This window comes from Nyctereutes procyonoides, unplaced genomic scaffold, assembly GCF_905146905.1.
Source record: "Nyctereutes procyonoides isolate TBG_1078 unplaced genomic scaffold, NYPRO_anot_genome, whole genome shotgun sequence".
In the NCBI taxonomy this organism is placed as follows: Eukaryota; Metazoa; Chordata; class Mammalia; order Carnivora; family Canidae; genus Nyctereutes; species Nyctereutes procyonoides.
This window is the reverse complement of record NW_026575139.1, coordinates 28,494,506-28,519,879: the sequence shown is the minus strand read 5'-3', so window position 1 is coordinate 28,519,879 and position 25,374 is coordinate 28,494,506. Positions and strand designations below refer to the sequence as shown.

Genomic DNA, 25,374 nt, shown 5'->3' with positions numbered 1-25,374 from the left:
TACTTCAGCTTCCTTAATTCATGGCACAGTTTCACTGAACCTGAGATACGGCAGATTTGCAACATGCTAGAAAATTTTGCTGACTGAATATTCAGAGAATAGGAATGGTGGTGTTCTGCTAACCAGATGGGGAAAAGTACTGGTTTTTTTTTTCTTTGCTATGGTTGTTAGCAATCTTTAAAATGAGTCTCCGATTTTCTGCCTTTGGAAATGGATAAATGGAGTTAAAATTAGTTTTCTTCTTCTTTTTTTAAAGTTTAACTTTTGGGGCACCTGAGTGGCTCAGTCGGTTAAGTGTCTGCCTTTGGTTGAGGTCATGGTCCCAGGGTCCTGGGACTGAGTCCCACATTGGTCTGTTTCTCCCTCTCCCTCTGTGCTCTTTCCTTTCTCTCCCTCAAGTAAATAAATAAAATCTTTAAAAAATAAAATTAAGGGGCACCTGGGTGGCTCGGTGGTTGAGCGTCTGCCTTTGGCTCAGGTTGAGATCCCGGGGTCCTGGGATTGAGTCCCACATTGGGCTCCCCCACAGGGAGCCTGCTTTTCCCTCTGCCTGTGTCTCTGCCTCTCTCTCTCTGTCTCTCATGAATAAATAAAATATTTCAAAAAAATTAAATTAAAATTAAAAAAAGTTTAATTAAAAAAAGTTTAATTTCTCACCTGTGTGACATTTATTTATTTATATATTTGTTTGTTTGTTTATTTATTTATTTTAGAGAGGCAGAGGGAGACAGAGGACAAGGAAGAATCTCAAGCAATCTCCACAGCCAGTGTGGAGCCCAATACAGGGCTCAGTCTCACAACTCTGAGATCATGACCTGAGCCAAAATCAAGAGTCAGATGCCTAACCAACTGAGCCATCCAGGTTATCCCAAACTCATTTTCTTTGATGATTAATAATTTTGAATTGCCTCAAGAGCTCTAACTATAGAATAACATCGATATCGATATAAATGCATAAGATGTAGAAAAGGAATGGACTTAATTTAATAAGCATTGACCACTCTGGATATTTTAATTTTTTGCCAAGATCCTGAAATGAATCACAATGAGGGAAGGGGGCTCTTTTTTCATCAGAGTTGAAGAGGAAAAAAAAATAGATTATCTAGTTCTAATTAGTCAGACCAAACCAAAAAAGTCCGTTATGCTATGATGCATTCACAGAGCAACTAACCTACTACATACATACTCTGTGCCAGCTACAAGCCTATAGGCGGGGGAGATCCTAAGCTGGGGATACCGAGCTAGGAGGACAAAGTGCCTCTAGGCATCCTTTGTCTAAAGGATTCCGCATATTCCAATGTCTTTGCAGCCAAGCAGATGAGGGGTTCTGGTGGGTCTTTCCCACTGATTTCTAAGCTATGTGTGAAGGTGAGTGTTTCATTTTTCAAATCATTCCAGAGCACCTGGTATGGTGCTCTGCAGGCGGTCAAGTAGAACAGCTATAAATGCTGAGGACTACTCAGCTCTTTCATTCACCAAGTTAAGATTTTTTTTTAAGAATTACACTTGATGAAAACATGCAATGTGGCTGACTAGTGCCTGATCTGTGCCATTTTGTTATATAAAGGGTTTGGACAAAAGGGAATATTCATCTATTCAGTGTAATAATTAGCTCACATCACCCTAAACTTCATAAAAATGCAGCATTCACTGAGCATGGACTGTTCTTAACTATCCACCTCCCGTCATTTAGGCAGGCACACAACAGAAATGACAAACCTAAACAGTTTACATTTTTTTCCCTCAAAAATAAAATCTTTCCCTTGTAACCTATACAAATATTAAATTGCCCTAACCATCACACACAAAATAAACTCTGGGTGAGGAATCTCCATCTCCAGCCCTCATCTCAACTTCAGGTCCTTCTATTAGTAATACCTGTTTTTGTTTTATGGTTGTCAGATGCAATAGGGCCTTAAAAATAATTTATGTTAAAGAAATTTTTCTTCCTCCCCCTCCCATTTTTTAAAGTTTAAACATTCCACAGAGGTCACAAAAAAATGTAATTTAACTTTTAATGAGCAAGAGGGAATTGCAGAAGTCATGCAATTATTTAGTTTTACTTGAAATTAAGACAAAACATGGGCATTATTTCAAGAGAAATGGAAAGATTAATTTATTAGTCAATACTAACTCATAGGAAATCTAGATCACTAAATAAGATTTGTATTAGTTATCCAAAATGGATGTGCCAAGGAAGTGACATATTTAGTTTGATTATCTAGCAAAAGTTAAAAGAAAGAGCTGGGGCATATTTTACAACATGGGAAAATAGCCTATGTGAAGAGAAAAGAAAAACCCATAAAGAATCAAGGAGAATATAAGCTAATAAACAGTTCAGCACCATCATTTTAGAGACTCCAAGGCCAGTATTAGAGCACTTAGTTAAATCAGAGGGAGAGTGAGTTACAAAGGAGACATAACCATATAATGGTTAATGCCCAATGAGTTCACTTAAGGAGAGAGTGGAAAAGACAGTGAGAAGGTGAGAGAGGCAGTATTTCTTAGGAAAAGGGTCTAAAAAGAATTATGTTGGAGCAAACTCTTGATAGGGAGACTGGAGTCATAAATAAGATAGCCCTAGAAAGAAAGAATATGCTGGCCTTCTCCTCTTGTATATGCTCCATCTTTTTCTCTTCAGTCTTCTTTCTCTTCCTATCTGTTTTATATTTTTGCCTTTTCTTTGTCAGGCATTTCCTCCCTCTCTTCTTTCCCATATCTTAATTGTCCAAAACATAAACTTGAATCATTCTTTGTTATATGTCCTACATATATTTGTAATATTTAATATATTGTATAGGTCTTTGTAATATTTCTCATATTTGTTTTACTTTAATAAAGTAAAATCCTGCTTGGTGTAAATTTCAAGGTGAAGAGAGCAGAGTTTTTTTGACATTTACTTTTCGCTCCATGGACATCCATCTCCTACCATACCCTCTAAAAAAAAAAAAACAAAAAACTTGAGTGCCTTCCAATAATTTCTTTTCTCTATGAGGCAATGGTCCACATAAGAAAGGCTGCTCATCTTAGCTTATGTCTAATAAATTCTCTCATACTGAGCTAAATGACCTTTTCCCTCCAATTATACCCTTAAAGACTGATTTGTTATTATATAAAACCATACAAAATATCTATTAACCATGCAACCTTCTGTTTAGATACCTAGTCCTAGCTCCTCATTTACCTCTTAGGAGGCAGTACAGCATACTGATTAAGAGTAGGGGCTCCAAATTCAGACAGAACAGTTTTAGTCCTCTGTCACCTACCAGTTGTGTGACCTTGGGCAAGCTGTTTGACCTCACCAAGACTCAGCTTCCTTAGCAGCAAAGTAGTTATAATAATTGTACTCACCTCATAGGGTTGCCACAATATTAAACAAACATAAAGTTCTCAGCATATTGCTTAGCATATGGTGCTCAAAAACTTCTAACCATTCTCATATAATCTACCCTTTACCAAACCTTTTTGAATAATATGGCTGTCCTCTGAACCCCTATACTTTTCAAATGTAACCCAGGCCCCAGTATTCTGGAGAGAATGTGGTATATGTCACTATAAACTGCATAATTTCTGCCTACATGCTATACCATTAACAACCCACTCTTAAATTTTCCTGAATGTCCCACTCAAGTTGATGTTTTTAGGAGGTCTTTCTCCAGGGAGCTAATATGAAATAATCTACTTGTAAAGCTCACAGTATCATTTTGAGATAAAAGGTATTTATCACTGTTTGTATCTTTCAAATTAATAAACAGGATCTAGGAGAAGGTTAATGGTCTGAAAAGAGGCAAAATAGCTGGTGAGAAGGACAAAAATAGGCTATTACTATCCAAGATACTATATTTATATTCTGGATCAGCCAACCTTTCTGGGCTTGCCTGAATTTCTTAACTTGTTCATTTGTTAAGTATATATTGAGCATTGCAAGGATGTAAAAGGTTAAAAAAAGATCTAGTCCCTGCCCTTGAGGAACTTTTAGAAAAGAATCAAATCAAAGCTCACCATATAGTAAGTGTCTTATTACAAACATTAGCTGAATGAAATGGGAGCACAGTGGACAGATACCCAAATGAGAATGCATTCAAATTTTTCATCTTTGTGACGGGTGAGAAGGGATTTGAGTCTAAAAAGGAAGCTTAATTTCTACCTTCCTTTTTTGTCTCTTTGGAGTAAAGGAAGACACACATTAATCTTTCAATGAAAGGGAGGTGATAAAGTATAACTGAAAAAGGACAACAATTGTGGGTTTTAAGTCTCTTTCCCCTACATCAGCCCCTCAACCGTTCCTATTCCCTGTTTTTTGAACTTGTTTAAGTAGCTTCACATTCTGGACTGAAGATGCCTTGTCTATCAAGTAAGGAATTATCCTCTTTGCTCTAAGTTCGGGCAGGAAAAGGTGACTGATCAAGGTCCCTCCCACCATATTCTACAATCCAGATATTTCCAGATCCAAAAAGGCAGGCAGAAATCTTCCCAAGGAAAGGGCTAAGGGTAAGAACTGGGGTCTAGGGAGCAAGAAACAGTGAAGGAGGCCGAAGCCAGTTCTCACCGAGAGGATCTTATCACCCTCCTGGAGCCGCCCATCCAGGGCCGCAGCCCCATTCTCTTTGATGCGGCTGACGTAGATGCCACTGTCGTTGGAGACATACTGCTGATCTGTCCCACCGACGATGTTGAAGCCCAGCCCTGAGAAAATCATGGAGGAGTTGTGAAGGAGATAGTGATGAAGTAGAAAGGGATTAGAGAAGAAAGAGAAAGAGGAGAGGCCTAGTGAGGAGGGGAGGCTGGTGAGTCAAACTGTGATGTAACTGGTCAATAGATACAGGCAAGGTTAGTGAAGAGGATCATCAACAGAGGTCAAGAGTACCCAGAGTTGCCCACTTAGGCCATGCAAGATTAAAAATACAAACACAGAGATCAACATAGTCTGTTTAGTATAAAAAGAAAGATCTATATTCTAAACTCAGTGAAAGAATAACAGTGATTCTTGTAAGATGTACTTCTGTTCATATTCAATTTTGATTCTGCTGGTGGCATTTAAAGGACCCAATTCTTGACTTTCCTGCTATTAATGTAACAGGGTGAGTTCATAAGAAGCAAATGAACTATCTTTAATTTAGTGGAGGAGAGTTTCCTAATCAAAGTTTCCCCTTCATAGTTCCCTTCTCCCAACATTCAGGACAGTTTGCATATGGAGGTGTTTTGGAAAAAAATGGTCTTAGGAGTTTAATTTATTTTTCTATTTTGAGTGTAGGTGTTGGCAGGAATCCTGGGAACTAGAAAGGCAACTGAGGCTTCATGATAGGACTAAACCACCAAATTTACTTTTTCCTTTTCTATGACCAGTGCAAACAACCATGCATTTGGGTAGTCTGTCTAGTTTTATTCACTGTAGGAAACCAGCTACCCACTGATCAGCAATTCTCCATTCCACCCCCACACCTAAACCCCTGGCAACCACCCTTCTATTCTTTGCTTCTCTAAGTGACTAATTTAAGTGGGTATAAAATTTCAGTTATACACAATGAATAAGTTCTGGAGATCTGGTGTACAACATGGTGCCTATAGATAACAGTGTTATTGTACACTTAAAAATCTATTAAGAGAGTAGATCTCATTTAAGTGTTCTTACCATAACAACTAAAAAAAAAAAAAAAAGATGACTAGTAAAGTGTCATTTCTATGGACCAACCAACCAAGTTGTGGAAAGAATTTCACTATTCAAAAACCATTGTTATAAAGGGAATTTATCTATGCATTAAAAAGAAAAGGAAAAAAAAAAGGAACCTCCCTAGGGTTTTCTGTCAGACACTGTAGAATTCATAGCCATAATGCCAAGAGAAAAGAAACAGTTTGAAAATAAAAAACAAAAATCTGGGGGCACAATTAGAAGGAACAGCCATAATCACTAGCTTATTTATTGATTTCAATAGAAAACAGATACTTAAGGAGACATTTGTGGGCTTTCTAAAAAATTGTCCCCATAGATGGGATGAAAGCTTATGTGTGAAGTTCACAGTATTAACATAAGTACTAGTAAATCAATCTGCAATGTAAGGAAGCACATGGCCAAAGGGAGAGAAGCAGTAGGAAACAACTCATTTAGGTAGCATACCTTTATAAAGACTATCTAAGCCAGAGAATGAAAACGGTTTAAGATACAAGATAGCAAGAGTTCCTTCTGTAAGCTTCCTTGAAGGGTGGGACATGAAAATTTAAGTTACTAAATGGTTTCTCTTAGAACACTCTTAATTTGTATCATAGTGGGTGGGAAGTACTGGAAAGGGGATGGTGGGTAGTTATGAGATAAGACAGAAAGGTGGGTGAAGCTTGATTACTGAAGGCTTTGAAATCACTTCTAAACTGTGGCAAGTTTCAGCAAGGTGGCTGACAACAACCATGCTCACAATACTAGCACAAACTATTTGGAGAAAATCCTTCAAATCTAACATCTTCACCAAATGTTACAGATGACTTTGGGGACTTGGGGAATAGGAGGCACAAGGTAAGTAGCTAAATGCAATACAGTAGTTAGAAAGAGGAGGGGATTTGCTACTGGTTAATGAAAGCTACAGAACAGTGTCTAAAAAGGGAGAGTGGAAGAAATCTTACTGAAATTTTCTATAAACATACAAGTATAGTCTACTCTCACCTAAAAATCAAATCAAATAGGCATGGATATAAGGATTGCTAAATCAGTTGTAAATGAACTACACCATTTAACACGAAAATTCTGAGAATGACTTGAAGTCTGTTCAGCCAGAACACTTATAGAACTGAACTTACCTATAATTTGAAGCATTACTGAAATAACCAAAGTCACCAAAGCGCTGAGTAGCAGCACTACTGATTCAAACCTGATCACTTACTATGTGTCAAGTACTGTCTTTTGTTCTAAGGAAGACATAAAGCTAACTGGGACAGTCCCTGTCTTAATCACAGAAATTTATCCTTTTCCCTGTCCCTTTCAGATTTTGGAAAAACAAATTAAAGTCTCAAGACCTAGTCACAAATTCAATTCCATAAATGACCAGATATGTGGACTAAAATAAGTCAGTGTACCTCTGATCCTCGGTCTCTTTTTCTGTAACATAAGGATTACAAGTTCTGCCCTCTCTACCTCAAAAGATAATTGCTAATGTCCAGTAACGTGAAATCTGAAAAAAAATCCTTTATGACCTACAAAGTATACACTATAAGAGTAGTTGTCAATAAACATTGGTGCCTGCTAATGCCCCAAAATGGATAGTTTGGCAGAGTTCCCTTCAATTTAAAAAGCATCTCATTTTGGAACAATGTGACCATCCTTTCTATAAGGGTAATATATAAGAGGTGCCTAGGTGGTTCAGTCGGATAAGGGTTTGCCTTTGGCTCAGGTCATGATACCAGGGTCCTGGGATCGAGCCCTGCATGGGGCTCCCTGCTTAGCAGAAAGTCTGCTTCCCCATCCCCTTGCTTGTGGTTTCTCTCTAAAATAAATAAATAAAATCTTTAAAAAAAAAGGGGGGGGTGGGTAATGTAAGAATGTTAATTGCAGCATGTTTTGTGGCAGGGTGGAACTGATGGCAATTTAGGTATCTATCCATTAAGGAATAGAAAAAATATGGTTAAGAGTTAGAATATCTGAAAAATCATATACAAGGTAATAGTTTTAAAATGTAATGTCAATAATACAACAATATATTCTTATAAATTAGAAACCCATACACACACACACACAAACACACACAAAAAAGAAACCCATACACACAAAACAGTATACCTACTTACAAAAGATGCATTAGAATGGGTACTTTTTTTTTTTTTTTTTTCTGCTTGGTCACATATTTTATTTATCCAGTGAAGGAAGAAAGAAGAGAGAGACAGAACTCGAAGGGGGCACAATTTCTGAGAGAATACCAAGGTAACATGTTCCTTAGTCCAGTTTGAATCCACAGATTAAGTCCAAGTGCATAGGGATGAGACGAGCATCTTGCTGGAGAATAAAATATATGAGAAAGAAAACCCTTTTTAAGGTTAATATCTACTCACGGGTTTCTTATTTGAGGATGGCTTACTTTTGTCTTTATAAAAACATGACAGCGCTATATAAACTGCTCAGGTTGGATATTGAAAGGTGAGTAGCTGCTGATTCGGAGATTTTCTGAGAGTTGGGCTCTTGGACAGTCCCACTGAGGTGTGAGCCATGGGGATACAGGATGAAGTTTAGGGATGAAGGGCAAAAATAAAGCCAGAGAGAAACCTTGTATGTACTGATGATGACAATGTGTTCTGGAGCTAAAGGATATAATTAATTCAGCTATCATTATCTATAATCCAAAAGAGGGGAGAGGGATAAAGAAAAAAAGACTGGGACTCAAATGACTTAAAAAAGTGATTGAATGACGAACATTGGTTATAATGTGACAATAAGTTTTTTAAATGTAATAAGATTAAAATGGGTGCTTGGTCTTAATTTGAAATTTGCATTTAGAAGTCTAAATGCAAAAAAGATGGCATAAGAATGACACCACTGTAGGACTGAGAAAGGAAGTTTGTTTTGTTTAAGAGCTTTGTAAAGTTAAACAAGAAATGCCTTTTTGTGGACACCTGCCCCCCCACTCATCTCCAGGTCTAGAGACTTTGAGCTTCCTTATGCCTAAGAATAGTAACAGCAGAAGAACAGTTAATATTTATTGAGCATTTAATATAGGTACTAGTTTTGTGCTTTACATATGTTATCACATCTAATCTTTTCAATGAACACGTGAAATGATTATTACTCACATTTTACAGATGAATTTGAAGATGAGGCAAGAGATGAACTAATTGTACAAAAGGTCATACAGCTCTTCAAAAAGCCAAGACAGTTAAGTCAGGATAGTTGATTCCTGAGGTGTGAATTTTAAACCATTTTGCCATACTTTATCTTTGTAGGAAATAGAAACAACTGCTTTAGGAAAAGAAGTCTGGGGGGTGCCTGGGTGGCTAGTCAGTTAAATGTCTGCCTTTGGCTCAGGTCATGATCTCAGGGTCCTGGGACTGAGCCTAGCAGCGGGTTCTGTGCTCTGCTCGGTAGGGAGTCTGCTTCTCCCTCTCCCCCCACTCGTGCTCTCTCTCTCTCTCTAATAAAATCTTAAGAAAGAAAGAAAGAAAGAAAGAAAGAAAGAAAGAAAGAAAGAAAGCAAGCTAAGCAAGGCTGCCTATCTTGAGAGTCAACCTGCCTATGTTGGAATAATCATTATAGAACAGTTTCCAAGAATATGATATTACAGAGGAAGAACTGGTCATTCTGGAGGTCTGTCACCTTACTCAGAGTCCCTATTGGTTACTTTCAGGCAAGAGAAGGAAAAACTCTTCATGTATTTTAGATTTTTGTCTATAAAATCTAAAAGTTATAAAGTAAAAAAACAAAAAAAAACCCAAAAAAACCCAAACCAACAATGTTTAGCCATATTATTCTGGAAACAATTCTAGACATAATTAAAATGAAACAAAACAGTCCATTAACACCAACAATGGTAGCCCCTTGTTGAATTATGAATACCTGACTGACAAACACCCTATTTCCTCCCCATCAACCTGCAGGTTTCTCTATCCCAAGATAATCTCAATTTTCCCTAGGTGTCAATCAAACTCGTTTGTTTGCTTAATGGTAAAATACATGTAACATAAAATTTAACTTTTTAGCCATTTTTAAGTGTATAATTCAGCAGCATTAAGTACATGCACAATGCTGTACAACCATCACCACTAACCAGATCTACACCATTTTCATCATCCCAAACAAAAATTCTGTACACACTGGACTGTAACTCCTCCCTTCTCTTCATCCCTGGTAACTTTATGTCTCTAGGAGTTTGCCTATTCTATATACCGTATATAAGTGGAATCTTACAATATTTGTTCTTTTGCGACTTGCTTTTTTTCACTTAGCATAGTATCTTCCAGGTTCACTTATGTTGTAACATGTATCAGAATTTCATTCCTTTTACAAGTTAAATAATAATCCATTGTATATACATGCCACATTTTGTGTATCCAGTCATCTATCAATGGACATTTGGTTGTTTCCACATTTTGGCTATTGTGAATAATGCTATGAACACTGGTGTAGAAGTATCTGTTTTGAATCCCTGCTTTCAATTCTTTTGGGCAATTATCTAGGAACTGAATTGCTGGATCACATGGCAATTTTTTTGATAATTTAAGGAATTATTCAACTGTTTCCCTGAACAGCTGCATCATTTTACATTCCAACAAGCAATGCCCAGGGTTCCAATTTCTCCATATCCTCACCAATACTATTTATCTTTGCTTGTCTTCTGGAGAAAAGTCATTCTAGTGGATGTGAAGTAGTATGTCGTTATGGTTTTGATTTCACTTCCCTAAGGCCAGTGATATTGAATATCTTTTCTTGAGTTTACTGGCCATTTGAATATCATCTCTGGAGAAACGTCCTTCAAGACCTTCACTTATTTTGAATTGTTTTGTTGTTGTTGAGTTGTTAAGAGTTCTTTATATTCTGGATATTAATCCATTATCACATGTAAGACTTGCGAATATCTCTCATTCTGTGTATCTTTAAATCTCTTTAGTGTCTTTGGATGCACAAAATTTTCAATTTTTGGTAAAACCCAAATTATTTTTTTCTTTTGTTGCCTATGAATTTGATGTTATATTCAAAAAATCAACAAACCAGGACGCCTGGGTGGGTTAGTGGTTGAGCATCTGCCTTTGGCTTGGGGCATGATCCTGGAGTTCCAGGATTGAGATCCTGGGATCACACCCTGAGCCAAAGGCAGACGCTCAACTGCTGAGCCACCCAGGCATCCCTATAAGTATTATTGTATTTGATGCTTTTGTATATGGATTTACTTAATTTCCTTTTCATATTGTTTATTGTTAATGTATAGAAACTAAACTGATTTTGTGTCTTGAGTTTGTATACTGCAACTTTGCTGAATTTGTTATAAATTCTAACAAGTTTTGTTTGTGGAACCTTTAGAGTTTACTACATGTAAGACTATGTTATTTGTGAATAGAGACAATTTTACTTCTTCCTTTTCAATCTGTATACCTTTTCTTGCCTAATCATTTTGGTTAGAACTTTTAACATCATGTTGAACAGAAATGGTGAAAGAAGACACCTTTGTTTTGTTCCTGATCTTAGCTTTCACACTTACATAAGTAAGTATGATGTTAGCTATGGATTCTGCATACATGGCCTTTAACATATTGAGGAAGTTCCCTCCCATTCCTACTTTGTTTTTAACAAGGAAAGGTGTTGAATATCTTCAAATGCTTTTTCTGTATCTGCTGAGATGATCATGTTAGTTTTTCCTTCATTCTATTAATATAATTACACCGAGTGATTTTCTTTCACTGAATCTTCTGCATTCATGGAGTAAATCCCATTTTGTCATATCATATATTTCTCTTAATGTGTTGTTGAATTAAAACAGTGTAGCTCGATGATCACCCTTAGTAGTCCATGTGGAGGCAATTTCTGATCACAACCACAGGAAGTACAACCCAAGCAGAACCTACCAGCTTCACTGAGTTGATGAAATGGGGATTAAAGTTTGAAGAGGGTGAGGTCGCTGAAAGCTGCAGGGCAAAGTTCTGCAAAAGAGGAATGTACGCAGAAAAAGAGATCCAGGTATCTGCATGAGTCTTTACCGAATACTGGCCCATGCATATGTTGAGTCAAACTCCACAAAGTCAGAAAAACAAAAACTAGGAATTTGTATGCTGAATAAGTCTCAGAGTTCACAAAGTGTACGGAGATTTTCAAGTTCTGTCCAGCCAGAATGGAAATCTTCAATGGTTCCCTTGAAAATTCTGTGGACACTAAGAGCATACCTCATTTGTAGAGCTGAACTATACCTAAAGTAAATGCTACTTTAGAGCAAGAAAAGGTTATAAACAGGACTTCAGGAGGTCAAATTGATCTACAAGTTACTTAACTGTCTGCTAAACAAAGTTTAACATTATAACATTAACAATGGTAATGTAATAAAACAAAATACAGATATGCAACAATGTAATAACATTCACAACATTCAGAATCTAATTAAAAATTAACATGCTAAGAAGCAAGAAAACATGACCCATAATCAAGAGAAAAATCAGTCATTAGAAACAAAGCCAGAAATAATAAAGGATGAAATGGGCAGACAAGGATGTTTAAAAGGCTATTGTAGCTATGTGAAGATAAAAGTCAAACATAATGACAAAATGGAAGATTTTTTTTCAAGTCTTAATCTACTGAGTTGATTTTTGTATATGGTATAAAATAGCAGTTGTTTCATTCTTATGCATGTTTGCATGTCTTTGCATTCTGTCTAGTTTTCCTAACACCATTTTTTTTTAATTTTTATTTATTTATGATAGGCACACAGTGAGAGAGAGAGAGAGGCAGAGACACAGGCAGAGGGAGAAGAAGGCTCCATGCACCGGGAGCCCGACGTGGGATTCGATCCCGGGTCTCCAGGATCGCGCCCTGGGCCAAAGGCAGGCGCCAAACCACTGCGCCACCCAGGGATACCTCCTAACACCATTTTTGAAGAGACTATCCTTTCCCTATAGTATATTCTTAGTCCCTCTGTCATTAACTAATTGACCATACATGCATGGGTTTATTCCTGGGTTCTCTATTCTGTTCCATTGATGTAATGTATGAAAATGGAAGATTAAAAAAAAAAAAAAAAGAAAGAAACTTACAGGTTTGAAAATTACAATGTCTGAAAGGAAAAATATACTTGATGTGATTAACAGCAGATTTGATACCACAGAGGAAAAGATCAATGAATCTGAAGACTTAGAAGGGAAACCACAGTAACATGTAGGATAACGGCAATACATAACTGGAGTTCCAGAAGAAGAGGAAAAAAGGAAACAAAAAATATTCAAAAACCACAATTGGCTTGGGTGCCTGGGTGCTTCGGTCAGTTAAGTATCTGCCTTTGGCTCAAGTCATGATCCCAGGAACCCCACATCAGGCTTCCTAATCAGTGGGAGCCTGCTTTTCCCTCTTTCCACTTGTGTTCTCCGTCATTAGCTCTGCTCTATTAAAAAAAACAAAAACAAACAAAAAAAACACAACTGTCTCAAATTTGCAAAAAAATATACACAAACAGATCCAAGAAGCTCAACTAACTCCAATCAGAATAAACACACACACACACACACACACACACAAAACCCCAGCAAAGTATATCATAACCACATTCTTCAAAACCAAATATAAAGAGAATCTTAAAAGGAGTCAAAGGAAAAAAGGACACATGAGTACTAAGTTGCAAAGATGAGAGTGACAATAATCTTCTCAGAAACTATACATGCCGTAAGGCAATGAAACATCATCTTTAAAAAGCTAAAAGAAAAATAAAGCAACTTAGAATTTTATATTCAATGAATATAGCATTCAAAAAGAACAGCAAAATAAATATTTTTTAGAAAAACAAAAGTTGCGAGAATTTGTCACAAGATCCATACTGTGATAAATGTTAAATCTTTCAGGCAAAAGAGAAATAATATTGAATAGAAACTGGATCATATAAAGGAATGAATACTACCAGAAATCATGAATACATGGGTAAATACAATTTAAAATGAAAGGGAAGGACATAGATACACTAAACAGCTGGATAGGCCCTTTAAATATAAAAAGCAGACTTCAGAAGATGGAATAGGGGATAAGAAGGACAATTCCTAAAGAAAAAGGAGTCAATTTATCAAGATGACATTAAAGCATTAAATCTGAATGGACACAAATAACAGAAATTAAATATTTATGGAGCAAACACAAGGCAAATAAAAAAATGACAGTTCTAAGTTTCAACATTTCTCTCCCTATAATTGATAGAACAAGTAAACAGAAAAATCAGTAAAAATACAAAACACTTGAGCAACACTAAGAACCAACCTGACCTAATTTATCTTTTACAGAACAAAACACCCAACAACTATGGAATAAACATTCCTTTCTAATGTAGAAGTAATATTCACAAAGATTGACCATAGACTGCTCCGTAAGTCTGTCTCGATAAATTTCAATAGACTTAAATTAGAAATCAGCAAAAATAATGGTTTCTTTTATTGGGCTGCCGTAAAAATAAATACCATAGACTACATAGTTGAAATTTCTTTTCTGGAAGCTTGGGAAGTCTGAAACCAAAGTACCGGGGATCCCTGGGTGGCTCAGCGGTTTAGCGTCTGCCTTGGGCCCAGGGCCTGATCCTGGAGTCCCGGGATCAAGTCCCACATCGGACTCCCTGCATGGAGCCTGCTTCTCCCTCTGCCTGTGTCTCTGCCTCTCTCTGTCTCTCATGCATAAATAAATAAAATCTTAAAATAATAATAAAAATAAAATAAATAATAAAACCAAAGTACCAACAAGACAATTTCATGCTTAGGCCTCCTCTTGACTTATAGGTGGCCACCATCTCACTATATGCTTCTTTGTGCATGTGCAGAGAGAGAGGAGTTCTCTGGGTTTCTACAAGGACACTAATTCTACAGGATCAAAGCCCCATCCTTAACTTCTTTTAACTTTAATCAATTCTGCAAAGGCCTTATCTCCAAATATAGTCACACTGAGGGTTAAGGCTTCAACATATGAATTTGGGGGCGGGGCGGGGGGTAGGGGGAGAACACAAACATTCAGTTCATAACAGTAAGATATTGTGGGATGCCTGGGTGGCTCAGTGGTTGGGCATCTGCCTTGGCTCAAGGCGTGATCCTGGGATTTGGAATCGAGTCCCCATTGGGCTCCTTGTGGGGACCCTGCTTCTCCCTCTGCCTATGTCTTTGCCTCTCTCTCTCTCTCTCTCTCTGTGCGTCTCTCATGAATAAATGAATAAAGTCTTAAAAAGAAAAACCCAAACAATAAGATATTGAAAAAAAAAATCCCTCAATATTTGGTAAACAAATAACCCATGAGTAAAAGATTAAACTATAAGGGAAAATAAAAAAACACTGTAGTTGAATGACAAAGACAATGAAATCACAGTATATTAAAAATTGTGGGATGTAGCCAAAGGAACAGTTAGAGGAAAATTTGTAGCTTTACATACTCACAGAATAAAAAAAAAAGGTACAAAATCAATGACCTCAATTTCTAACTTAAGAAGCTAGGAAAAGGGCAGCCCAGGTGGCTCAGTGGTTTAACACCACCTTCGGCCCAGGGTGTGGTCCTGGAGACCCAGGATGGGTCCCACGTCAGGCTCCCTGCATGGAGCCTGCTTGTCCCTCTGCCAGTGTCTGTGCGTCTCTCTCTCTCTGTGTGGGTCTCTCATGAATAAATAAATAAAACATTTATTTTTTAAAAAGCTAGAAAAAGAAGACTAAGATCAATCTTCCTTTTTTCCTCTTCTTCTGGAACTCCAGTTATGTATTGTCATTATCCTACATGTTACTGTGGTTTCCCTTCTAGGTCTTCAGGTTCATTGATCTTAGTCTTCTAAGGACTAAAGGAAGTAAAAAAAGAAAATAATATAGTGAAAAAAATTTAACAGAGCCAAGGGACAGTTCTTTAAAGGATTAATAAGGTTGATGAACTGGTAGCAAGACTAATCCAGCATATGTAATTTATGAATTACCAATTTCAGGAATACAAAATGGATTATTACTATATATCCTAAAGATATTAAAATAAGAGAATATTATGAATAATAATGGTATTTTCAATAAAATGGGAGAATTCTTTTTTTTTTTTAAAGATTTTATTTATTTATTCATGAGAGACGCACAGAGAGAGAGGGGCAGAGACACAGGCAGAGGAAGAAGCAGGCTCCATGCAGAGAGCCCGACGTGGGACTTGATCCAGGGTCTCCAGGATCATGCCCTGGGCCAAAGGCCACGCTAAACCGCTGAGCCACCCAGTCTGCCCAAATGGGAGAGTTCTTAAAAAAAAAAAAAAAAAAAAAATCACAAATTATCAAAACTGACTCAAGAAGAAACAGAATATTTGAATATCCTCATATCTATTAAAAATATCTCCAACCATGTTAAAGATACTGAATTCACAATAAAAAATATTCCCACAAAGACTACTTCAGGCCTAGAATGTTACACTAGTGTATAATAGCAAACATTTAAGGAAGAAATAATTCCCTTATGCAAAAAAAAAAAAAAAAAATCCACGATAAGTTTCTCAGCCTATTTTATGAGAATAAGATAACCTTGATACTAAGGAGGTGGGGGAGGGGGTGAGGAGTGAAACAGGTGATGGGAATTAAGGAGTACATCTGTCCTGATGAGCACTGGGTGTTGTATAGAGTTATTGAATCACTATACTGCACACCTGAAATTAATATTCTATAGTATGTTAACTATACTAGAATTAAAATTAAAAAAGTTTTTTAAAGATATTATTTATTTGAGAGAGAGTACACATGAGAGCATGAGCAGGGGGAAGAGCTGAGGAAGCTCGACTCAGGGCTCAATCCCAGGACCCTGGGATCATGACCTAAGCTGAAGGCAGCTGCCTGAGTCACCCAGGCACCCCTAAAAATTATTTAATTAATAACTACTACTTCCCTGTTTTTTACCCTTACACACACAGCTGTTCCATATCTCCATGACTTTGTCTTCTTCCCTTTACCTGGAAACATACTTCACTGTAATTACATGTTTAATGATCTCTTCACCCTACTACAATAATTAGTTCCAATTATGAATAAACTGCTATAAACATTTGTGCACAGGTAACTGGCTTTTGTTCATTTTTATGTCTCCTGTGCCCATACAGCACCTCCTAAATATACAGACCTCAGCCTGTGTCAAGTGACTGTTAATGCCATTGGAAATAATACCCAGGTCAGGAACTCCTAACATTTCTAGTTCGGAGGAAATCTAGCAAGGTTTAAAAATGTCTCTGTAAGACTCTAGTAAGCTTTTTCATAATCCTAAAAAAGGCGGCACAAAAGAAAAAGAAAAATATAGAAGGGAAAGGCCAATGACTTTAAAATTCCTATGACACAGGTCACTCTGCCTTTCCTGGATGACTTACCTCCTATCTTGCTGAAGTCTATTCTCCACATAGCAGAGGTAATGGTAGGCACCATTTAAGCACTTTAAATGAATTATCTTTTGGTAAAATGCTTAGAACAGTGCCTGGTACAGAGTCTGTTATATAAAAGTATTTGTAAAACAAAGAAATTCATTTAAGTCTCACAACTCCATGAGTAGGTTCGAGTAATACTCTCATCTAAGGAAAATGAGGCATATAGAAAGAAGTGTGGTAACTTACCCAAGGTCACACAGCTAGTAACTCCGCATTCTGGCTCTTAATCACTATGCTCTGCTGCTCACTGAAATTATATTAAAATTCAATTCTCTTCTGTATCCACAGTATCTAGCAAAAAAACCCTTGCCCTATAGTCGCTGCTCAAGAAATATGTGTGGATTTAAAGAATGAAAGAATGATTCAAATATGTGACTCAAGAGATGAAAAGACTAAGTATATTTTCATTCAAAACTATTATATGCTCTACAGAAATCCTCTGGTGCAAAGATAAAATAAGTCACTTGTTCTTTGCTACCTCTTCCACAAGACATGAACAAGTAAATATCTATTGACAAATAGAAAGAGGAAAAAATCTTTAACACTGAAGGAACAAAAAGATGGTGTAACAACCCAAAAACATGTTATGCCCATATCACAATGCTCCATCTCCTGGGAGCAACAAAGAATATGGCTTCCCAAAGATGGTTCAGGCAGTACCTGCCAGGATGTATATGTGGACCTCTTATTACTCTATAAAAGAAGATTCAAAGTAAAGGAAGCATTGCCAAGTGAGTCACTCAAAACAGAGTGCAAAGGACATTGAGGAAGTAGGCCCTATGCACCTCTCTGGTTTCAATTCTCAGAATACCATGAATTTTTGACTTTTGCCAATTGGATAAATCCTTCTACTGTGGACAAGAGAGGTAATATGGGCAGCCCGGGTGGCTCAGCGGTTTGGTGCCACCTTCAGCCCAGGGCTGGGTCCTGGAGACTCAGGATCGAGTCTCACATCAGGCTACCTGCACGGAGCCTGCTTCTTCCTCTGCCTGTGTCTCTGCTTTTCTGTCTCTCATTAATAGATAAATAAAATCTTAAAAAAAAAAAAAGTGAGATATAATGTAACACCTGTTAGTTAAATAGCCAATCCTGCACAAATCAGTTTAAATTCTGCCAGCACCATAATTTTTTCAAAACAAGTTATGTGACCTTGTGATTTTTACCTTTATAAGCCTGTACTCCCAGCTCACAATCCAGGGCACATTATCAATTTCGGTTGACCGTATCTCCCAGTGAAACCCCAAATAAGCATTTTGGTTGCTTTATAGCCTCCTCGTTTTGACTGACAGCTCCCCAACTTTTCTCTGAAATATTTATGTAGATATCTTTAATCTCTCATTCCATTATAAACCTTTGTTCAAACACTGAATGTATAGGCCAGGTCTCTACTGGATGTCTCCATTTGCTCTTCTGCTTTCAAAATGTTTCAATCTCTTCATTTTTACATCATATTACAATCTGTACCCTCCCCTACTGCCCTCTTTTCGACTTTCTCTTACTCTACTGCTTCTTGCCCCAAATATGGTAATCTGCACATTGTAGCAGGCATGGACATACCATAGTTTTGTTAAGTGGAGAATATTATCTAATTTATTTCTGAAACATTTCCTAAAGACATTTAATATGGTCTCAAGTCTTCTGTCTGATTCTACAAGGGACAGAACATATCTTATGAAGGATCATCACTATTTTGGTTTTTCTACCTTGTTTTTTTTTTTTAAGATTTTGTTTATTTATTCATGAGAGACATACACACAGAGGCAGAGACACAAGCAGAGGGAGAAGCAGGCTCCCTGCAGGGAGCTGGATGTGGGACTCTATCCTGGGATTCCAGGATCATGCCCTGGGCTGAAGTCAAGCACTAAACTGCTGAGCCACCCAGGTGTCCCAGTTTTTCTACCTCTTGAAGGTACTTGGCATATGCCTTTCATAATTAATAATTACCCTTCTATTCTCCTAACTGTAAACTTCTTAAAAATAGGGATCTTTTAGTCTTTATTTTAGCATATATAATTCCTAATCATAGTGTAGGCACGTAGTAAACACTACATGAATGTTTTTAAAAACAGCTTCCCTTTATTTCTGAGTCCTGAAACCAAGTTTGTTCCTATTCTATCATCTGGGATCTTTTTCCTCAATAAGCAATTTTGTATTTATTCAGTCACTGGTGACCTTCCTGCCTAGTCACATGGATTTAAAAAAATGTTTCTATAGTTCAGCATCTATCAGCTTGCCTTTCGACTTCTCCAAAGTAATTTCTAGATGTCTTACTTTACAGTTATTCTTGGGAAAAAAAAAATTTTTATTCTTGGAAAAATATTAACAAGAATGATCCTTGAAGCAATCTTTAGAGACTGGTATAAAACACTCCTCTCAATCTCAATCTATCTACACTCTCTTACCAACCTATCCCAGATTTTATAGCTATACTGTCTCCTTGTTCCTTGAATTTTAGTTTCCTATGCATTATAATACCTTATGTTCAAATTCATTCTTTCTTAAAGTTACTGAAGAGCCCTGTTTGACTTTTTGAAAGCTGAAATAGACCATGTTACTAATTCTCTTTACTTACAACATTCTATTATATTTTTCTGACATTTTATCAGTTTTCTTAGTCATTTCATGAACACTTACCCACCACTTTGTGTCATACCCAGCAAGGCATTAGGAAAACAGAAGATGAAGTATGGGGCAGCCCCGGTGGCGCAGCGGTTTGGCGCCGCCTGCAGCCCAGGGCGTGATCCTGGAGACCAGGGATCGAGTCCCACGTCAGGCTCTCTGCATGGAGCCTGCTTCTCCCTCTGCCTGTTTCTCTGCCTCTCTCTCTCTGTGTCTCTATGAATAAATAAATAAAATCTTAAAAAAAAAAAAAGAAGATGAAGTATGTATCTTTTGAATCAGAAGAGCTCAGAGTGAAGTAGAGGGGGAGAAAACACAAGTAAGGAAGCAAATATAGAAATAAACACTAAGGGATATGCACAGAGTCCAGCTGGAACATAAAGAGAATAAAAACTTTGTATGATGATTCAGAACCTGGGTTTTTAAGTCATACAGACTTGAATCTGATCCTTAGCTCTGTCAAAGAACTGTGTGACCTAAGAGTCAAGGTTTTCCCATTTTTAAAATGGAATAATAACCATTTCATCTGTTCCTTGTTGAGAGTACATGAAACAAAGTGCTTAGTATGACAATATACGATAAGCACTCAATAAATGGTGTATGACATTCATTAACAAGGGGGCAGCTAGCCTATAAGGCTTCCTGGAGGAGGTAACTCTTGAATTCAGTCATAATCAATGAACAGGAAGGGGAAGGAATCAAAACGGAACCTTAGAGAAAAGTTAAGTTTCCACTCTAGCATTAAAACTTTTTATAATCCAGTCTCTAAGTACCTCAGCAACCTCATCTCCCTTAACTCTCCTAAAAGAAGGCTCCTTTCCATCCAGGCTGGTATACTCACTGACCTCAGAATATGCTTTACTAATTTTCCCTTTACTATTACTACCTAGGCCATACCCTTCCCTATGCCTGGCACTGGTCTACAGACTATCTATAAGACCAACATAAATTCTACCTTTTTTTTTTTTTAAGATGTATTTATTTATTCATGAGAGACACAGAGAGAGAGAGAGGCAGAGACATAGGCAGAAGGAGAAGCAGGCTCCTCAAAGGGAGCCGGATAGAGACTCGAACCCAGGACCTTGGGATCATGACCTCAACCACCCAGAAGCCCCAAATTCTACCTTCTGAGGAGTCTGGCCCTTATCAATGCCTCCATTCTTTGAACTTTTCCAGCACAAGGTCAGATTAACACACACCCCACCACATTTCTTCTGCCCTCTGACAACATACACACTCATCATAGTCCTTAACCATCCTTTGCACTGAAATTTCACTTTCACATGTGAATGTAATGTCTCCATTGGAATGTAAATTCCATGAGGGTAAGACTTTATGCAAGCAAGAGAAAACAGGACAAAGATAGTGCACCTTAGTGTCAGATCTATTTGGTACATGAGGGAACAGTTCAGAAAACTCTTAGCAACAGTGTCAAGGTCAAATGCAAAACACATGACCAATCTGTAGAGACTTAAATGCTTGGACTTAATATGGTTTCTTGTTTTTAGGTTCTTACCTTGATATGCCCTCAGCTCTATCAACAGCTAACTATGAAAACTTTCCACTATGCTAGTCATTTAAGATGCCTCAAATCCTTAAGGCATAATATAAGCAAATAAAGGTCAGGAGAAAGGCTGGTGACAACTCCTTAGAAACGGCTACTTTAATGGAAGGTAGTATATGGAATAGTAGAATCAACAGATCTATGTTAAACTTACTGGCTTTAAAACTTGGATAAATCCCTAACGTCTCTGAGAGATCATTTTCTCATCTAATAATGTGGATGAATCACTTAAGCACTCAAGGTTGCTGTGAAGATGAAATGAGTTAATATATAAAGTAACTAGCACAGTACCAGAAATATAATACCCTTCTAATTATTCATTATTAAAACATCAAACTAATCCACAATTCTCTGCAAAAAAAAAAAAAAAAAAAAAAAAGTAAAAAAATAGGGATTCTCTTCCCTCTTTAAAGATATCAGGAGCAACCTGCTGAAACCCATTGAGGCCTCAGTCCTGAACAAGGAATCTTAATTCTAATATCCAGTGGATCAGAGGGTTGTCTTTATGGTCAATCGCTACCTGTTATGGGGGAGGGGAGGATACCAGGAGGGGAGAGGGAAGGGCTGGAGGGGGGCTCCTAGATTAGATTCTTGTGATACTTGTTAGAGTAACTGGGTCTTTTCAAAATTAAGAACACTTAATTTGATAAAGGACAATGTGGGAGGCTGAGAGACTGTAACCAAGCTGAACACCCATAGAAAGTAAAAAGATCAACGGTGTTCCATAAAGGATAAAAGGTGAATTCTTCAAACCTTTGAAACCATTTAAAATTGTGACCACCACCTCTTCAGATCACCCACTGTTAGTCCAAAATGGCAGGAGTTATAACATAACATGCGAGATGGGCCAAAAAAATAATAAATTCTTAGAAGTGGAAGACACTTCCAAAGTCATCCAGCCTAAGTGAGGAGGTAGGAATGGGAGAGATGCCAAGCTACATGCCAAGTCTCTTTCTGCCTCACCAGATATTCACTTCCCCTAAGATTTCATTTTTTCCCTTGAAGTAAGCATGATCACACAGAACAAGCTAACTTACCTTGCAAAATGGGCCCAAACATTGAAAATACCTCAAGACTCTTGCCCTTGATAGAACACTGGCACAAAAGTGCAGAATATGCATTTTTTGCTGTTACCTGATTAAACTATCAGGTCTCTGCATAGGAAGTTGTACATACAGAGTGACAATGTTGCCTACAAACAGAAATACATATTTATAACTAGTGGCTTTTCATAGTTCTTCTACAGGACAAAAGATCTCTATGACCCTACCAAAGTTACTAGAAGTTTCTGGTGGTGATAAATGACTTCTTCCCTCTGTGTGTTCATGATGACACAGTAAAGAAAAGTTGAATTAGAATGTGAGACTTCTTACAACATACCAGGTAACTAGCTCTGAGAGGTGACAGAAACTTGAAACATTCTCTTGATAACTGAAGCAACCAAACATCAAATGACTGTTTTATCCCAGTTCAATCCTAAATTTGTGACTCTATTCTCCTAAACTCTTAAATTTATCAACTTATATGAGTAAGACATGAAAATACTTAGGAAAATTAAAGGAGTCACCTGGTAAATAAATATTCATTGTGAATAAACATACATATACTATAGAAATAAATTACTTTTGAGGGAAATATATTAACTAGATGTAATTACTCTTTTTAATTAGTCCCTTGAAGTTTGTCCTAACTCAAATGATTCAGAAAAATGTCAACACTAAGAACTTTAGGTTTCAAAGATCAGCAGGATCAGAAATTTTGGAGAATAGTGAGCTGAACATTAGTCAACCCTACTATGCAAACTCCAGAAAAGGTGAAGTGATATTACACTGAACTTTAAAAATATATTCAGTGACTTGAACACCCAAGATAATATCAGAGTTCTGCTCTGCTGTGGATGCCACAGCAAAAGAACTATGTCAAAGTACATTAAATTCTTAGGAGACACGAATCAAATCCCAAATCACATCAAGGCAGCTAATATAATAATTAGGGATACTGAAGCTATAGAGGAAAAAGACAAAACAGGAGCAGAACAACTAGATGTCTTTAAATACGTGCAGGATAATCAGAAAAGGAACTAGCATTGTTTTAACTGGCCCTAGGAACAAGAATCAGTGGATGAACAGTACAAGAATGCAGATTTGGCTTAACAATACTTTTCCATATTAGCCTCAGAAGTCAATAAATATGAAGAGTGAGAGGAGAGGGGCACCTGGGTGGCTCAGTCGGATGAGCGTCTGCCTTTAGCTCAGGGCATGATCCCAGGGTCCTGGGATTGACCTGTCTGTCGAGCTCCCTGCTCATCAAAGTCTTTTTCTCCTTTTGGTTCTGGCTGCTTGTGCTCTTTCTTTCAAATAAATAAATAAAATCTTAAAAAAAAAAAAAAGGAGAAATTTATATAAAGTAGGAAGAAGGAGTAAAAAAAAAAAACTGAGCACACTGAATGAGCATTCAACAAACATTTAGGTGCTCCTCTGAAGCAGGACATTAAGTCATGCAGATTAGAATGAATTACATCCATAAGTGAAGCTGACTTCCAATCTTCTATGACAAGAAAAAAGGCAAAGTATGGATGATTCTGAAAGGTATATTTTATGAAGAACAGTCTCTAAGTGGTATTCAAGATATTGCACAATTCCACATGAGACAAGATGATGGACTGTTCTAGTAAATGGTAATGGAGCCAAAAGGAGCAGAGATTTATGGAAACATTTCAGAACTAGAGCTCATGGTACTTGATGACTCTTGGAATAACACTATTTAGCAGGATTTTTGTGCTAACCTAGCTATTCATCTGTTAATAATAACAACAATGGAAGCAAACACAGCGCTATCTAGGGTGTCAGGCAATGTTCTGAGCGTTTTACATAGATTAACTCATTTCATTCTCATAACCCTATGAAATATATTCTATTATCACGCACATTTTAACGGATGAGAAACTCAGGCTTAGCTTCTATCAGGAGAGTTAGGCAGACAACCGATGTCAAAGTTCTATTAAGAGGTTAGATACCAGATGGATCTACATAATCCCGGAGCCAGAGCTCTTAATCAGCAGACAGCTGTAAGGGGAGGCAACAAAACCCAATGCAGGCTGCATATAATGCGTTAAGAGCCCAGTGGAGTGAGAGCGTTGGCAGAAACACGGGGGTTTGAGGAGAAAGATGACTGAAAGCTAAGTGAGGATTTAGCGGTATCAGAATCACAGGACGTGCTTGTTTTGAAAAAAAGAAAAAAAGAGAGAAGAAACAACTCAAACAAACAAAACCTGCATTGAATCCAATTTCCTAAGAGATGGGACCTAGGAAAAAAAAATTTTTTTTTAAAGCAAAAGCATAACCGAGAAACCTTGGGTAATTTTGAGGCCCAAGTAAGCTTTAAAAAGTGCTGTGGCAGATCTCTAAGGTTTCTTAGCGTTTTAGCATTCCAGTCGACACTCTAAATGAATTTCCCAAAAAATGAAAAGAAGGAGGGGAGGGATTCCAGCAGTTAAAAAACAAAAACAAAACAAAAAACGGCCATGCTTTTACAGTCAACACCGTGTACGCTCCCATTTTTTACTAAACAGGTCCTCACGGGAACAGGGATAAAAAGCAGGCAACGGAAGGAGGGGTGTGGTGTTAAAAAGCAGGCTTGGGGCAGAACTTTCTGGTACAATTTGCCCGCCAAGGAAACCCTCCCTGACTATAAATACATGTGACAATCCGACTGAAAAACGAGGTGGATTCCTCAGATCCGGGTCTGGCTAACGAAGGATGCCAATATGGTCTTGTACGTGCTCAAAGCGTCGCAGGGAACCTCTAGGCTGGGGCCTGTCTGCTCCAAGGCCAAACCAACCGGGGCTCAGCAGAGGAGGTTGTCTGCTCTGCAATTACAACCTCAAGCACCCTGCTCCCGGAGACCACCTGTGCGCACGTACCCGAGGGTCCCCTCGTAAGATTGATTTCCTCCTCAGTGACCAAGTAATCCACTCTTCCGTTCATGTCTCACCGCTCGGCCGGCTCCGCGCCCGGGTCGGCTGGGACTCGCGCAGGTGAAGGTGAACCAATCTCTGCCCGCCACCCGAGGCACAACGCTTTCGGTTTCAGCAGCCCGCGGACCGGAAGAGGAAGGCGGGCGCGCTGGGAGCGCGGGGCAT

The 25,374-nt window shown here is 37.8% G+C and overlaps 1 protein-coding gene across 1 annotated transcript in view; it reads right to left on the bottom strand.

Annotated features, from left to right (window-relative positions):
* SYNJ2BP (synaptojanin 2 binding protein) overlaps nt 1-25,326 on the bottom strand; it is a 38,518-nt gene extending 13,192 nt beyond the window's left edge. Inside the window, exons 1-2 of the mRNA XM_055304004.1 lie at nt 25,156-25,326; nt 4,550-4,686 (exon numbers count right to left, since the gene is read on the bottom strand). Coding sequence (XP_055159979.1) covers nt 4,550-4,686; nt 25,156-25,219 — 201 coding nt within the window. The 5' untranslated portion in view covers nt 25,220-25,326. The remainder of the gene's footprint in view (nt 1-4,549; nt 4,687-25,155) is intronic.
* Nucleotides 25,327-25,374: the final 48 nt, after the last annotated feature.